The sequence below is a fragment of the Protobothrops mucrosquamatus genome, unplaced genomic scaffold, assembly GCF_001527695.2.
Source record: "Protobothrops mucrosquamatus isolate PMUCROS unplaced genomic scaffold, P.Mucros_1.0 scaffold14, whole genome shotgun sequence".
Taxonomy (NCBI): domain Eukaryota; kingdom Metazoa; phylum Chordata; class Lepidosauria; order Squamata; family Viperidae; genus Protobothrops; species Protobothrops mucrosquamatus.
The window spans coordinates 1,905,428-1,918,773 of NW_015386401.1; the positions used below are offsets into that span (position 1 = coordinate 1,905,428).

The 13,346-nt window shown below is 43.3% G+C and overlaps 1 protein-coding gene across 1 annotated transcript in view; it reads left to right on the forward strand.

Annotated features, from left to right (window-relative positions):
• Nucleotides 1-8,346: 8,346 nt before the first annotated feature.
• UPF1 (UPF1 RNA helicase and ATPase) overlaps nucleotides 8,347-13,346 on the forward strand; it is a 49,501-nt gene continuing 44,501 nt past the window's right edge. The window contains exon 1 of the mRNA XM_029283093.1: nucleotides 8,347-8,625. Coding sequence (XP_029138926.1) covers nucleotides 8,347-8,625 — 279 coding nt within the window. The remainder of the gene's footprint in view (nucleotides 8,626-13,346) is intronic.

Consider the following 13,346-nt stretch of genomic DNA (forward strand, 5'->3'; position numbering starts at 1 on the left):
GTTAAGTCAGCTTATGTAACAATCTCCAAAGTCCCTTCCAACTTTATCATTATTATTACTATTATTATTACTATTATTATTATTATTATTATTATTATTATTATTATTATTATTATTATTGGCAAACTGCGAAATTAAACATATAAATGAACACATTGAGTCCAGATTTTGAGATATCCTGCCAACTGGGGCTCTTCACAGTAAAATGCTATTATGAATATAAAAAAAAGGTTGTTCAAACTCGATAGAAGGCATTTCCAACCTGGCTTATCACTTCCTTGCCATTATAAAAGGCACAGAAACCATTTCTGTTATTTTCCTAAGCCGCCAAGCTGTTAGATGTACATGTAGTCCTCCGCTTATGACCACAATTGGGACCAGCATTTCCATTGCTAAGCAAAGCAATTGTTACCTGAGTCATGCTTAATTTTATGACCTTTTTTGGCCACGGTTCTTAAGCAAATCACTTGTTAAGTGAATTATGTGATCATTCAATGAGTCCGGCTTCTCCCATTGACTTTTCTTTTTGGGAAGGTTGCTATGGCAATTACGCGATGCTGTAACTGTCACAAAGTGACAGCCCAAAGTTACCTTATAGGAGAAATGGTCAACATAGAAATTTAATGAATAAAATAATAAAAAACATAAAATAAAACAACTAAAATAAAACAAACAATAAAATTAAATAAAAAATAAAATAAAATAAAATAAAATAAAATAAAAAAATAAAGTAAAATAAACACCAGTTGCCAAGCTCCTAAATTCTAATTATATGACCCTGGGATATGCTGTGATGATTGCAAGTGTGGGGGTACCGGTTGTAAATTGTTTTTTCAGTGCCATTGTAACTTGTAACTTCGAGCAGTTGCTAAATGAATGGTAAGTTGAGCCATTACAGGTAGTTCTCGAGTTACAACTATAATGGAGGCTGACTATTATTGTCATAAGTCGTAACAGTCATAAAACAAACCTTATTTTACAACATTTTTTGCAGCAGTCATAGACTTGGGCCAATCACCAGGAGACTGTGAGTTCTAGTCCCGCCTTAGCCATGAAAGCCAGCTAGGTGACTTTGGGCCAATCACCAGGAGACTGAGAGTTCTAGTCCCGCCTTAGCCATGAAAGCCAGCTGGGTGACTTTGGGCCAGTCACCAGGAGGCTGAGAGTTCTAGTCCCGCCTTAGCCATGAAAGCCGGCTGGGTGACTTTGGGCCAGTCACCAGGAGGCTGAGAGTTCTAGTCCCGCCTTAGCCATGAAAGCCGGCTGGGTGACTTTGGGCCAGTCACCAGGAGGCTGAGAGTTCTAGTCCCGCCTTAGCCATGAAAGCCGGCTGGGTGACTTTGGGCCAATCAGTAGGAGACTGAGAATTCAAGTCCCACCTTAGGCACAAAAGCCCCTGGGAGACCCTGGGCCAGTCCCTCTTTCTCAGCCAAACCCATCAAACAGGGTTGTTGTGGGGAAAGTAGTAGTAGGAAAGTATGTTGGATATGTTTGCCGTGTGGAATTATTTGTAAAAATAATAACAAAGGCAAGATATAAATAAATAAACGCAAACAAACAAACATTGTACTCATGGTGTGGTCTGACCATTCAGCATACAGCTAAACTTTCTCTGAACTTGTAAACCCCCCCCCCCAAGAAAACTTCCCCTTCAGCAGATTAGTTTAGCAAGTTACATCACTGTCTCCTTATCGAACTTCATCCCCCCCAACCCCACATGTTAGGTGTGGGGGCAGTGCTCTCATCAAGAAAACCAAATGTTTGGTCAGTCTAGTGGTTAAGGCACCTGGCTAAAAAGCAGGAGACTGTGAGTTCTAGTCCTGCCTTAGGCATGAAAGCTGATTGGGTGACTTGGGCCAATCACTGATTGGCATAGATCTGATGTCCCACCCTCATCTCAAAACTACCCTCCTTTTTGAGAATATACAGTCAACTTCCGGAACAACCCCGTCCATTTCCTGATAGGGCAGCAAATTTCTTGTCCCAAAAATTAAAATAGGAGGAGTATATGTTTGCCACCATGAATTATTTGTAGAAATAGAGGTAGTCCTCGACTTACGACCACAGTTGCGCCCGACATTTTTCTTGTTAAGTGAGACATTTGTTAAGTGAGTTTTGCCCCCTTTCTTGACCTTCCTTGCCACAGTCGTAAGTGAATCACTGCAGTTGTTAAGTTAGTAACATGGTTGTTAAGTTAATCAGGCTCCCCATTGACTTTGATTGTCAGAAGGTCACAAAAGGTCACATGACCTTGGGACACAGCAATGGTCATATATACAAGCCAGTTGCCAACCCTCTGAATTTTGATTACGTGATGATGGGGATGCTGGAAAGGTCATGTTGAAAGAAAAATCTTCATCAGGGTCCAATCCAAGTTGGGAATAGACAAAATGGAGACTGCTTTAGAAAGAAGGTTGTAGTTTATTGAAGAGAAGAGCCAGACAGAAAGATAGCTCTGGGAAAGCTGACCACATGTACCGGCAGTGGTACATGTAGTAGTAGTAGTAGTAGTAGTAGTAGTAGTAGTAGTAGTAGTGAGTGGTGGGTTTTTATACATTCTTGAGCTTTTGTTTGGAGTTGTTCTTGTAGCATGAACTTTGACCTGAGTCTGAGTGTGCCTTTCTGGTGTTCTGATGGTGATGGGTTAATCCTATTATGTCCCAAAGGTCACATCCTGCTTCCCTGGGGCTGTGGCTGATGACTGTTGGATTTAATCTTTCTGACAAGATTATCACATCTGCATTTCTGCAGACCCGGTTTCTGTTTGGGGCAGAGAGACTTGGGGGGGAGTTGGTTTCTGCCTTTAAGATCCTTTGGGGAAATATATTCTGCCTTTTTAATATTTCCCAAAATATTTCTTTCTCTGGATTCTTCCCACAGTCATAACTGTGAAACACAGTCATAAGTGACATTTTTCAGTGCCGTTGTAACTTTGAACAATCACTAAATGAACTGTTGTAAGTGGAGGACTACCTGTAATGAAGGTGGGATAAAAAAAAATTCTAAAAATAATCCCCCCCTTTCTATTCTACAAAGTGCCAATTGCTGACCCCCCCCAGGCAATGATTTATGATGGAATGTGTATTAGTAGAGATCTAATTAACATGGCTTCTTCAGGGATCCTTCGGGTAAACGGGTTAACATCTGGAACAGGCACTGCTTTGCTATGTCAGCCCTTCTGTCACAGGGTTTAAAGTTTCCTGCAAAGTGAAATTGCTTTGCTGCTTCCTACCAAAGGGAAGGGGAGGGGGGAGTGAAAGAAAAGGTCGGAGGACAGTCAAAAAGTTCTCTTATTGAATTTTTTTTGCCCCTTGTTGATTTTGGATGTGGTGCAGTGAGGGAAAGAAGGAAAGTACATGGAGAAGGGAATAAAATGAAGGTCTGTTTATGGTCCTTCCAGGCATCTGGGCAGAAAAATTCTGCTTACAATATTGTTTCAGGGCGTCCTCTAGTGGAAGAAAGATGAAGGTTGTTGCCTCACCATCCCTGAAAACGTTCGCAGGTGCATCCACAGGCAGCAGTCACTACTGCGACATCATTTGTGTGCTGGATGACCTAGGGGTCAACACAGCTGCCTAACGTGCAAGCAGCCCAGGTTCGAATCTCAGAAGGGTATGGCTGGCTGATGAGAGCTAATTAGCTCGAAATAGCTATCCCAGTCCCCCTTTAACTCTTTGTTAGCAATCCACAAAAATTAGCACATACACACAACACACACACTTAGGAAGAAACATTATTCTTGAGCAATTGTGGTCATACACTGAGGACTATCTTGTGTGTGTGTGTGTGTGTGTATACATACATACATACACACACACACACACACACACACACACAAAGGTAGTCCTCAGTTTACAACCACAATTGCTCAAAAATAATGTTTCTTCCTAAGCAACTCACAATTGAGAAAGCTGAGGGCAAAAAAGTAAGGTTTAAACCCAGCATTTAAACTTCAAAAAAACCCCATGAAATATCTAAGTCAGCATTCCCTATAATGGCATACTCCAGATGTAATGTTAGTGGAAGCATTGGGAGGGAGGGTGTCAAAAAAAGTCAAGATGCAGCCTCCTATTGTGTGGTCACAGCCAACATCTTGACTTTGTTGTCCCATGCTGTGGATGCAGCTGAATGCTGAAATCCATTTTTCACAGGACATGCAGCTAATCCTGCTCCCATTGGGCAAGGAAGACATCAATTAGTCTTGTGAACGACCAACTCCCCGCTGTGGCCAACTGGAAGTCTTTCTATCAGGCTACAGCAAAAACATCTGGGAAGCAGCTAGATTGAAAAAAAATCACGTCTGATACAGCTCTCCAAAGTGTGTCTGTTCCAGCTTTTTAGAACAATTACTTATAGTCAGAAATTAAATAGTGGACTAAAATTGTAGGAAGGGTATTCCCAGATAAATGTTAGGAATATTTCCTAAATCCTGATGCTGAGACTCTGCAAAGAGTGTAGAAGAGAGTAACAAAGATGATTAGGGGACTGGAGACTAAAACATAGGAAGAACATTTGCAGGAATCGGGTATGTCTACTTTAAGGAAAGGAAGTACTTAGGACAGTGGTTCTCAACCTGTGGGTCGGGACCCCATTTGGGGTCAATCGACCATTTCATGGGGGTCGCCAAGCAAGGCTGTCCGCCATTTTTTTTTGTCCGCCATTTTTTCCCCTTTTCCGGGGGGGTGCCTTACCTCCCTTGGGCTGGGCCAGCTGGTGGTCGGCCTGCTCCGTCTCTGCCGCTTGCCAGCTACGCCTCGGCCGGCGCAGGGGGCGGAACCATGCATGTGCAGCGCTCCCGGGCAGGGAAAGTCCTCGACTTATGACCGGTTGGGTAGTCCTCAACTTACGACCGGTTTAGTCCTCGACTTACGACCGGTTGGGGTCGCGGCATTAAAAAGGTTGAGAACCACTGACTTAGGATGACATAATAGCAGTCTTCCAATATTTGAGAGGCTGCCACAAAGAAGATGGGGGGGGGGGTCAAGCTATTCTCCAAAGCGCCTGAAGGCAGGACAAGGAGCAACGGATGGAAACTAATCAAGGAGAGAAGCAACCTAGAACTAAGGAGAAACTTCCTAACAGTGAGGACAATTAACCAGAGGAATGGTTTGCCACCAGAAGTTGTGGGTGCTCCATCACTGGAGACTTTTACAATAAGAAGAAACACGACTACCACTTGTCTGGAATGGTATGGGGCCTTCTGCTTGATCAGAGGGTTGGACTAGAAGACCTCCAAGGTCCCTTCCAATTCTGTTGTTCTGTTCTGTTCTGGAACCAATTATTAAGAAAGGTGGTATGGTACTTTTTGCTGGATACAATCATGAAAACTGAAGTAATACAAAAAGATATAAATACAGTACATGAAATAAATGAAGACCTTTAGTTAAAACAATGAGTGGAACTAAAACATTTTCCTGGAATATTTTATTTATTGTTCTGATTGAAATCATTTTCCCACTGTGGAACGAGGGTACCCGTTTGCAAATGGACAGCCTGGCTGGGGGGAAAAGTGGGTTTTGGCATCACACAGCTTCAGCACCTTAGACAGCAACCTCGGTTTGCTGGATACAAAAACCCTGGGGGGGGATATCCTTTACAAAAATTGAGTCCTTAGCACAAAGACAAAATTTGGCCTGGGTGGGTAAAAAAAAAAAAGCACCATCCACAGCCATTCCTGCTGAATGAAAAACAAAACAAAACGTATGACATTATTTATGCTACACATCTACATAGAGCACTGTTTTTCAAACTGGGCAACTTTATGATGAATTCCCAGAATTCCCCAGGCAGCAAACAGGTATCCAATGTCAGTGCCCAGAGGCTTGCCAGGTTTTGATAGGTAGGACTCAATCCTACCAATTACACTGATGATGTTACCTAGTTTGGTAATGAAATGTCTGCAAGAAAACCACCAGCTCAGAGAGCACTAAGGATCCCACCCATCTGGGGATATTCCAACATGGATCTTGAATAGGGTTGTACTTTCCCTTTCAAGGATAGTGCCCAATTTGGGAGTTAATATCCATCCATCAAGTGTACAGGAGGTCAGTATACTCCAATCTTATTTTCTTGGAATCAGTTACAGGTAGGCCTCGACTTACAACCATTTGTTTAAGAATTCAGAGTCATAACAGGGCTGAAAAAAGTGACTTATGACCAGTCCTCGAAGTTATGACCATTGCTCCACCAGCAGTCAAGTGATCACACTTGACAATCTGCTTGCATTTCAAGGTGTTGGTTACCACATTTAAAGCGCTCCATGGCATCGGACCTGGGTATCTCCGAGACCGTCTTCTGCCGCAGATTACCTCCCATCGACCGGTACGCTCCCACAGAGCGGGCCTCCTCAGGGTGCCGTCGGCCAAACAGTGTCGGCTGGCGACCCCCAGGGGGAGGGCCTTCTCTGTGGGAGCCCCCACCCTGTGGAATGAACTCCCCCCAGAGATCCGGATTATTCCGGATCTCCCCTCCTTCCGCCGTTCCCTTCAAGACATGGCTTTTCCATCAAGCGGGATTGGCCTAGGGGGGGGATTTTATAGGGATTTTAATAGGGATTTTATAATTTTTCTAATAACAGGTTTATCTAATATATATTTTAATTTGGTTTTTAGATATTTATTGTATAGCTCTGTTTTTACTTACCTGTAAGCTGCCCTGAGTCCCTCAGGAGAAGGGCGGGGTATAAATTAAAGTATTATTATTATTATTATTAATGATTGCAGCGTCTTCTTGTGATCATGATTTTGCAGCCTGCCCAGGCAGCTTCCGACAACAAAGTCAATAGGGGAAGTCAGATTTGCTTAAAAGCCTGCAGTAAAAATAAAATTGGATCTGGTCATACGATGACTCTCTTAATGACCACATCACTTAGCAGTTGAAATTCCAGTGCCAATTGCGGTCGCAAGTCAAAAACTGCCTTATTAACATTTTCTTTTTACAACAGAGCCGCGGGAGCAACCATTAAACGTGCACGAAACGTTGATAAGCGTTTCTCAACTTTAGCAACTTTTAACATGCTGGCTGTGGAATTCTGGGAGTTGCAGTCCACCTGTTTCAGGTGGCCAAAGTTGGGAAACGCAGCTATGAGCGTAAACACTCTTTAGCCAATCACATTTCAGCTCGTGTCGTTTTGGTTTGGTTCTTCAGAGAAGGGGCGTGGCTTCCAGGAAGTTTTTTTCCTATCTGATGAAAGTTCAGCTTCGCGCCGCCGCGTGATCTAGCGCATGCGCGTTGTGGGGCTTCCATTTCACTGGCCGTTAACGTTGAAAGTCGTGGGGTTTCCCCCCCCCCCCGTCAATTTGTCGGTCAACTTCTCTGCTAGAGTTTAACGTGGCGACGAAGCCAGAAGTAGTAAAGTTGTAGTAAATCCATCGGACGAGATTCCAAAACCGTTCGGGCACGTTGGCCTTTTGCAGTCAAAAATAGATAGTTCCTATTATAGACGTGCTTTTTTTTTTTTAACCTGAGGAGCGGGGACAAAATAAGCGGTGCAGAGTTTATTGGCGTGACGGGAGGATCTCCCTCTATATCAGTGTTTCTCAACCTTGACAATTTTAAGGCATGTGGACTTCAACTCCCAGAATTCCACAGCCAGCAATGCTGGCTGTGGAATTCTGGGAGTTGAAGTCCACATGCCTTAAAATTGTCAAGGCTGAGAAACACTGCTCTATATTGTCTCATACGCGCGCTGCTAGGGTTCGCGCGTCCTAATTAGCTAGTCGCGTGTTTATTCTCCCGCTTTTCTCTCTTTTCCGCGTGGATCGATTTCACCCCGCTTTTCTTCGATTCCCGAATTCTATTCTGATTGGCCTTCTGAGACACCGCCTCCTTCCTAAGTCGGCGTTTGATTGGAGAGTCGGCTTGTGCGTCAATGCGCCGGGGCGGAGCTATAAAGCGCGTCCCTCCCTTTCTCCCTCCCCCTCGTCCCGCTGCTTCTACCTGCGCGGCTGCCACCTCTCAAAGCCTCCTTTTCCTGCTGCGCCTTCTCAGGCAGTTGAGTTGGCGCAGGCGCGGAGCGCGAGACGCGTGCGCGCTAAGGGGCTGTCCTTTTTTTCCCTTCCCTCATCTCGGCTCGCGGCTCTCGGGCGTACGGTCAGCCGCCTCCCCATTGGCTGCTCCCTCGTTAGAGCGTCTGGCTCGGTCGACGGTTGAGGCCTAAAGTTCTGCGCAGGCGCAGAACGCCACCAAGGCAGTGAGGAGCCTCGCGCTCGTTCTGACGGGCCTCGAGAAAAAGAAGGGAACCCGCCCGCTCGCGGTTGCCAACGCCGCCGCCGCCTCCTCTCCTGCTCCGTGAGAGGAACCGAGCAAGAAGGCCGGGAAAGACCTGGAACGGCCGCCGCCGCCATCATGAGCGTGGAAGCGTACGGGCCCAGCTCGCAGACGTTGACTTTCCTCGACACCGAGGAGGCCGAGCTGCTGGGCGCTGACACGCAAGGCTCCGAGTTCGAGTTCACCGACTTCACCTTGCCCAGCCAGACTCAAACGCCGCCCGGGGGAGGCTCCGGGAGCGGCGGAGGAGGCGGCGGCGTCGCCGCGCCGGGCACCCCGGGACTCCCGGGGGGTGGCGTCGGACCCGGCGTGGGGGGCCCGCCTTCCGTCATCGTGCCGGGGCAGCTGGACGCCCAGGTGAGGCCCGCGAAGACAGAGAGCGACCCGCCAGGCTGGGCGGGATGTTTTTTTAAGTTCGAAGACGGAAAGGAGTGGGAGGCGAACTTTGAAGTCCACCTCTTGCGTGTGTGGCACTCGGCGCGGGGTGAAAAGGCAGCTTGCAGGTCCCGAGTGGGAGAGTCCAAAAAAAGGCTGAGCGCTTCTATAAACTTGGATCCTAGGCTTGTTTCAAAATGGCCCGAAGAAGAGTGAAAGGATGTGATAGATTTGTTAATCGAATAGTGATTAATGGTAGACAGAGTATGGTTATTGTATTGTTAACCCTGTGATTGGCTCTGGGAAGTCGGGGGGGGAGGGAGGGGGGAGGTATATTGTAAAACTTTTATAAAATTTTCAATTAAAAAAAAAAAAAATTGCCCCGAAGAAGCCATACAGAGCCTTGTAGGAAAGCCTGTGAGCCTAGCCTTATACTTTTATTGGAAAGCATATGCGCGCGGGAGAGATTCCTTGTAGGTACGTGTTTTGTTGCTCCAAGTGGCCTTTTCTGAGAAGGAGACAGATGGGACGTGGATGAAGCATCTACTCGTTTATCTGCAATATGCATTACAGAATTACAACGTCTGGGCGGGGTGTGATCAACTATGTAATGAATTGCTTTCAAACGTTGGTCTGTTTACGTTTTACCCGTTGTATCTGCGTGTTTCGGTTGGGTAACTATGACTTGACTTCGTCAGAAGAAAAGGGCCCAGTGGTTCCTTGAACCTGTTTGCTGTGCCAGTGACTGTCGAACTTTTTCAGGCTGCGGAAGTTGCTAAATTTTTTAAAAAAAAAATCCCCTGATTAAGAGGCAACGCTTTGGCGAGAGAAAATTGACTGTGTTCGGGCTATCTGGAATAGTTTGGTTAGATCAGTGGTTCTCAACCTTTTTAATGCCGCGACCCCAACCGGTCGTAAGTCGAGGACTAAACCGGTCGTAAGTCGAGGACTAAACCAGTCGTAAGTCGAGGACTACCCAACCGGTCGTAAGTCGAGGACTTTCCCTGCCCGGGAGCGCCGCGTATGCGTGGTTCCGCCCCCTGCGCCGGCTGAGGCGTAGCTGGCAAGCGGCAGAGACGGAGCAGGCCGACCACCAGCTGGCCCAGCCCAAGGGAGGTAAGGCACCCGCCGGAAAAGGGGAAAAAATGGCGGACAAAAAAAATGGCAGACAAAAAAAATGGCGGACAGCCTTGCTTGGTGACCCCCGTGAAATGGTCGATCGACCCCAAATGGGGTCCTGACCCACAGGTTGAGAACCACTGGGTTAGGTGCTGGAATTATAATGGCTTTTCAAATGAGTCTTGAGTGGCAGCTAAGTTTGATTTGAGGCTGATGTGTTGTTTAGTCATTCGTCTTCAAGCTGTGATTAACCGGTATCATCTTTGTACACTTTAAAGCAGAATTGTGTGCACCTGTTTGACAGAAGACTGAATTGAGGTTAGCCAGACATTGAATTTGCATACTGGTTTCCAAGAAAGTGATTTGAACATTCTCAGTTTCTGTGAGTTTCTTGCATGGTCTTTTAAAGAGTTTTTATAGAGGTGACTTGTTGAATCATCTTTGAGAGCAGAATGTGAGCTGTGTGTTACTCTTTAAACTTTTAGTGCTTAAAGCAGTAGAAACACAACCGGGGACTGTGTATGTGTTTGGAAAATGGAAAAAAATGTATATGTATTGTGATAAAAGGAGTATGTTATCAGTGTGAGGAAAATAGTATAAAGTATGCTTACTGCCTGGAGTTGACCAAATTTTTTTAAAAGGCAGTAGAAAAATCTAATTTTAGACAAGGGGCAGTAGAATATCTATGCACAGAAGCTCTTCCTAGATCTAGATTAAGGAAAGATTTATCGCTCAATTAAGGATAAGGTGTTCTATCACAGCAAGTATTGTGATAGTACTTTAACTTCTGAGTAATTGGGTGAGGCCTAAACTGGGGGGGGGAAGGTGTATACATGTATAATTAACACCTTTTCCAAGGAAATGCCACCCTGTTAAAGAGATGATTACTAGTCTGCACTTTTATCTAATACTCCTCAGTTTTGCATCTTAGATCAGATTTCCTCTGAGTCCTTTAGGTGGTTTAATCATCTTGTTCTGGAGAAGTCATTTGAAAATTTTTGTGAATGTCTGGAAGGATATAATTCCATTTAGTACAGATGTGAGTTTTCAGGATATGCCATAGGTTTGTGGTGCTTTTCTAAGAATTTTCTGTTCTGTAGTTTCATTGCTGTAATGGACATTGCATTATTTTCTTCACCATATTTTATTCCCAAGTAGGAATGACATTCAAAACATATGGTTGCTGCTTAATTCCCCAGAAGAGGGTTTTCTTTCAAATATGTTGGAGACTTCAGAGTCAAGAGTGTGGGACATTACTTTTCCTTACTCTTGATTATTTTCTTTGTCTCTAAATAACTCTCATTATTGAAATTTAACCCATAAACTTAAAGCAGTTATATGCTGTTTGTGGAAACTCTGTTGCTATATTAATAAAAAAGGTCTTCAGGTTGGCAATTGAGGAAAGACACTAATGATAGATGTAGTTTTTAAAATGTTAGCAACCTAAGGTGTGTTGTTGTACTGTTTCCTGTTAAAAGGAAAATCACCTGTAAGTTTTCATTAAAGTTTTCTTGGTAGTCATACAGAAGTGGCTTGTCATGGCTTTCTTCCAGGATGTTTGTTTTATTTCCGAGGCTTGCCCTAGAGGCCTGAGAGATGCTAACCAAGCTTGACGCTGCTTAGTTTCTGTGTTGCCTCCTATCAAAACAAGAATGTTAGCTCTGTGAATTGGATGAAGGTATATATAGTCATAAATGCTTATATTTATGGCTTCTGGTGTTGATCTGAACAAGTTTCCCATCCCAATCTTAATATCTCCACCTACATACAGAATGGCTGAATATGGAAATAAGGAGATCCCTCTGCCTGGGCTATCAGAACATTTGAAATGTGGAATTTGATGGAACTTTTTATTCTCATTTAAGTAATTTTTCAGGCATTCGTTCTGGGAAAGAGATTTTCTCAAAGATCCTTTTGGAAAAAAGATTTCTGTGAAGAATGAGAATTCGGTTATTTCTGCATTTGAAAGCCTTCAGTCTTTTCCGGTATTTTTCAATATGAGTATCCCAGGAATGGTTGGGCTATGAATAATATGAAATCATTAGAAAAATTTAGAACCTGATTACTTTAGGGTGATAAACATACTGGTGTTTGATTTATCCAGTAACAGCTGTCTCTGTCTGCAAGATTCAGACACTTAAAAACTTCTGCTATTTTCTGTACTACATCTGTGTAAGAAACAGTGCTTCCACATCTCCTCTGCCTTAACATGGAAAGAATTAAACATATTGTTATATTTGCTGGCTCAGAAAAAATGTGAATGGAAAACCCAGCAAGTAAAATATTTCAGCACAAAACTTTCTATTCAACGTATTATGTCTATTCTCTTTTGGTATTCTCCAGAATTGTTCACTACTGGAAAATAGAGTAGCTACTTCCGCAGCTTTCTTATACTAAAAGGTTAATATTTATGGTTATGGGTAGGTTGGTGTATGTCATTTCACATGCTGAGGCTTTAAGGGATGGTTTTGATCAATTAGCTGTGTACTAAGGCATATAATCCTTTTAAAATCAGATGGGGCAATATTTTTTACAAGAGATATTTTTCTGTGTATGTCTTATTTTAAACTGAAATTACCCTGAATTACATATAATACAAAACTGCAATATGTGTATGAACAAGAAGATATCCTTTGAACTCTAATAACATTGCTCTCCGCTCTCCTTACCTAACATAACAGAGAGGGGAAAATAACTTGGTTTTCAAGTTCCCATATTCTTTATTTTAGGTTTACATAAGATTAGAAAAACTGTTTTAAAGATAATTATAGCTTTTTTAAACAGATGGGGGGGGAAGCAGGCAGTTTTTATAGCCTACTGTTCACCACTATGAAGGAAATAGGCAATCTGTGATACTAAATCCCTTTTTTTGTGTCCTGAAGAGCCCAATCTACTCTACTATTTTGACAAGAAATTCAGACAATCTATAATATGAACCTTAAAATAGGCTTAATTATAGATCCAAAAAATGAAAGAAAAATTCCAGAACACTCTGTCCACCATGTTTCTTAATATACTATCCAAAAATGTTAACTGCAATCTATGATCACCAAAAAGTGTTCATCAGCTATATACAGCAACATACTGGGAACCTGCTCACCAAAAAACTAGATTTTAGTTTATTTCCTTATTTGTATGGAAGGGAAAGAGTGAGCCCCATGTTTGAGCAGGTTCCTTCTTGCCCATGCATGTAATTATGGTTTACTTATGTAAATTACATGTGTAAATTATAGTTATATATGCTTACATTTGTATTCTTCAAAATGGATTTGTCAGATTACTGTGTCTTCTGACTAAAGATTGGATGGGCTTGAGACGTAATTTTGAACATGAATTACCTAGTAAAGTAGTAAAATATCACTTGTTAAAGATATATTTTACAATATTTTAATTTTGTTTTGTGCCTGCAGACTTGTAGCTATTGCAATTGCTAGAAACAGAGAGATGCCATTCTGAGTCTCTCCTTTGTCTCCATATATCTGATTATGTGTACTGTACTTATATCTTACGACTTAACTTGAGTTTTGTAGTGTTGTCTCTTCTTAAATTTGCCTGCCCAAGGAGCAATGATGGGTTGCTCTATA